The sequence below is a fragment of the Lolium rigidum genome, chromosome 7 (assembly GCF_022539505.1).
Source record: "Lolium rigidum isolate FL_2022 chromosome 7, APGP_CSIRO_Lrig_0.1, whole genome shotgun sequence".
Lineage (NCBI taxonomy): Eukaryota > Viridiplantae > Streptophyta > Magnoliopsida > Poales > Poaceae > Lolium > Lolium rigidum.
Window position 1 is genome coordinate 194,842,684 of NC_061514.1, and position 3,888 is coordinate 194,846,571.

Below are 3,888 nucleotides of genomic sequence, written 5' to 3' on the forward strand. Positions count from 1 at the left end.
ACGAACCCCATGACGATCAAATTTTGTCACCGCGAAGTAATCCTTGACGAAAATTGGCCTTAACATGACGAAAGTGATTTGTCAAAAAAAATGTTTTCCTTTGTAGTGGAAGTTTACTCTCTCCTTCAAATCTTCTTGCTCTCAAAGGGTGAGCAGAGGGCACCTTCTCAAGCATCAGTCATTTAGTTGAACTCCTTGTTATATGCTACGGTATTCCCTTTTGTGGGGCTTACTCCCCCCCCCTCCCCCCCCCACCGAGCAGGTGGATGGTGTTGACAAGAGTGGTAACCATATAGTTAGGCTCGACTGGCCTGATGCGGATGGGCGACGTTATATGGACTGGAGATCTCCGTGTCCAACACATGCATGTCCATGGTGTGTTCCCTTGCAAGTCCAAAGCCAGGTTATCGAGTCGTTGATCTCTCTCACCAACGGTTCTCCCTTTTGCATGGCTACCTCTCTTCGGAGGGCTGGTGGAGGGTGCTCGCTAGTGTTAAGTATATCATACCACCACTTTTTATTAGACCAGTCTTTTGAGATAGTTGGTTGATAGAAGTATCTAAATGGTACTCGGTTCAAGGCTCAATCCCCGCACCATTAATCCCAAATTTATCCACGCCCCTATTGGGTGTGATGGGATGTGTTATCCACGTTAGACGTAAAGGGGCTGTTAAGTATGTTAAGTATTATACCACCGCTTTTCATGAGATCGTTCTTTTCGGGTAGTTGTTTGGTAGAAGTGTCTAATAGTTGGAGTAGTTCGGCAAGAGCGGTAACGATATAGCGACAGTGGGTCGGCCTAACAAAGACTAGATATGTCAAACTACAGCTTCAACACATGATCGGCAAGCTTGGATGCTGGGTGCCACCTCTCTTTTGCATTGTTGTAGGTTTCTTTAGATGGTGGAGTTGCTTAGGGTCATGGTGTTTTCTTTACTTCCTTTTAGTGCAGCATAAGGCAAAAATGATACATCAGGTTTAACTCACGGATAATAAATTTTTTACTGGTCCAGGCTATTTTTGACCATATTTCTAAAAAAGAAAGTGCTATCTGATGAAACATTAAGGTTATTCATTTCAACACGTCCAGCATTTCGGCTTTGTTGCCGTGTAAGCAACATACTTGGTAGTAACTAAACCTGTCACCATCGATTCAGTTCAACGGCGTAGATCCTCTTCCTTGACTGGCTTGAAAACTTGCAACGCCTGTTCTATAATTACTTAACTCCCGGTTGGAAGTAAAAGTCCAGCTAATATGCGTTTCTTTTATACTACTAGTATAATCTCTATTGTTGGAGTACAATACTCGGTCTTTTCTCCCAGCTATGATGCCACACGCCCACACCCATCTCTATACGCAAATCAATGTATTTCAATGTTCTATACATGTTGTAATCTCTGAAACCAGTTTATTCATCGCAAGACCCTGACATTGCCGATTTTTTAAGGGGATTAATCGATTTCAGTGCACCCTTGAGAAACGTTTTCAGGTAACTGCAGTTTTGGTCAGGTGACACAATTAGAACATCAAAACATCAGCGACGATATCATTAGTTCCATCATCCGATCACAATTCTTACACCAAGCAACTAATTCATCTCTTTAGCAAATCTCAGACTACTTATGAATGGACGAACCTACAATTACTATTCTAATTACCTACAAGATATAGGGTACCAGAGCCTTGATCCTCGCCGGGAACTCCTCGAACTTGGATTCGTACCATCTCCTGGTGGCGAAACTTCGGCCGATGAGGTAGCCTGCGGTGCCAGAGGCCATGGCGAGCGCGTAGACCGTCTGTGAGATCATTGCGAATCCGAAGAAGCCAGTGATCTCGAAGAGGTAGTGAGGGCAGGTGACAAGCTCGAAGAGGCCACCCTTGGGGATCTTGTACCCTTTATCATCGTCGCCTCCTTTTCTGAGTTGCGACAGGAGGTAGTGGTGGTAGAAGTTGCCAGCGATGCCTATCGCGAAGAGGAGCATGCCAGGGTAGAGTAGGTCGGTTGAAGGGTCGGGGAGGCCGACGGCCAGGTGTTGTGCGTAGATCATGGTGATGGTGCTGAGTAGGTAGCTGGAGGAGATTGTGAGAGCTGTATTGAGTGGCATGTTTCCACTATACCGGTGGATGAACAATACCTACAAGAGCCAAACAAAAAGTACTAGATGCGTTACAACGGTGTAGTGTAATAATTTGCCTCAACTGGAAAATGGTTTTCTTTTTCAAGATACATATAAGACTGAATATCAAATTGTTGTGAAATATAGTTTCGATCAGATTTCGGCTACCACTGAAATCACAGAAATTTATCGGACGATTTCAATGATTTGGGTATGGGCAGTGGCGGACCCAAGAATAATTGGAAGCCTGGGCAAACTACATTTTTTATAAAGGCTTAAGATGCTAATTCTTTTTTCAAATGACCATGATAATGCATTGATATAAGGTAGTACCCATCCAGCAATCTCGTGCAAGTGCCGTGCAGGGATGCTGAATCCGCCTATTGGTACCAAAGATTTCCAGTAACCGTGGTCACTGAAGATAACCGGTCAAATACTGGAGATCAAAGATTCTCGAACAAAATTTAAATTTTAAACTTGATTGTGTCTAAACATTTTTTTATAAGTATAATATTTAGGGGAGATGAAATCGAAAATCTCTGACAAATAAATTGGGGCATGGAGTTATAGTGGAGGCTAGGGCGAAGCCAGAATAAATGGTCAGTGGTGTCAAAACAACAAACAACACAAGGTTACAACTATTTTTAATGGTGTCATTTTTTGCTTATGCACTAGAACTATAAGGAAATGTGTCCTGGGCGTCGGTGTCAATTGACACCGGTGCTTACACTGTAGCTCCGCCCCTGAGTGGAGGGGAAACACATATGATTTATGTTGGACAAACCAACAATTCCAAATTCAAAACGAATTTAAATGGATTGAGCGGTATTTCACTCGATATGATGATTTTCTTCTCAGTTCAGTCAGAGTACTGCGACCAAAATACACTAGTAACAACTAACAACTAACAACTGAAATACCTAATTTTTCAGGTGATATTTTTTTCATTGAATAACTCAGGCTGTACAGGACCATTCTTGGTTGCAACAGCACTTTTTTTTTTTGAATAACACAGGCTCCTGTACAGGACCATTCTTAATTGCAACAGTACATGGCTGTCGAAGGGTCGGTGTCGAACGTAGAAACAGTGCTGGTCATACATTATAATTTTCGATAAAATACATTACCTCGAGGACCCGCTTGAGGAAGTGGACGGCGAGCGCGGCGGCGAGGATCTGCGCGCGCAGCCCTTCGACGGCGCCCGGCACGGCGAAGGACGCCGCCGCAGCGACGAGCGCCGGCATATAGGCCACCAGCATCCCGTCGCGGCCCGGCAGTAGCGCGCCGCCGGCACCGGCGCTCGGCTTCTGCTGGCCGGACATGACGTGCCAGAACTTGGAGTAGGCCATGTGCTCGCCGCGGAGCTCCGAGAGGCCAGCGGACGCCAGCGACGCGAACGAGACCACCGACATCGCCGTCACGAACGCCGACGCCGGCGGCGGGTACAGCACCGCTGCCGCGGGCAGCAGGGACGACGGCCACATTTCTCTCTCGGTTGTGCGTGGCGTGGAGCGGTGGAAGAGCTATGGATCGATCCTTGCGTTTCGCATCCCCCTCGTACTCGCGCATTGGTATATCCTAGGATGTCGATCAACGAGACGTGGCGTCATGGGAGCCTATGGAGTTATCGATGATGCATGCGACACGTCACACGCAGACGTACCGTTGCTGCGTTACCTACTACCTAAACCAGGAAACTGGAGAGGAATCAAGGGCCACGGATTAGTCCTGCATATATAACATGACCGGAAATGACCCATCAACGTGGGC

The 3,888-nt window shown here is 46.2% G+C and overlaps 1 protein-coding gene across 1 annotated transcript; it reads right to left on the reverse strand.

Annotated features, from left to right (window-relative positions):
- Nucleotides 1-1,522: 1,522 nt before the first annotated feature.
- LOC124676957 (3-oxo-5-alpha-steroid 4-dehydrogenase 1-like) lies at nt 1,523-3,670 on the reverse strand. Its single transcript, XM_047212968.1, has 2 exons — nt 3,246-3,670; nt 1,523-2,136 (listed from the first exon to the last, which is right to left on the reverse strand). Exons 1-2 carry the CDS (start codon nt 3,600-3,602, stop codon nt 1,660-1,662), a joined length of 834 nt encoding a protein of 277 aa, XP_047068924.1. The 5' UTR covers nt 3,603-3,670; the 3' UTR covers nt 1,523-1,659.
- Nucleotides 3,671-3,888: the final 218 nt, after the last annotated feature.

Excerpts from the sequence above, each read along its gene's own strand:
- LOC124676957 (XM_047212968.1), bottom strand. The coding sequence starts at position 3,602 with ATGTGGCCGTCGTCCCTGCTGCCCGCGGCAGCGGTGCTGTACCCGCCG. Across the intron at positions 2,137-3,245 it reads TCCTCAAGCGGGTCCTCGAG|GTATTGTTCATCCACCGGTA; the intron begins GTAATGTATTTT and ends TGGCTCTTGTAG.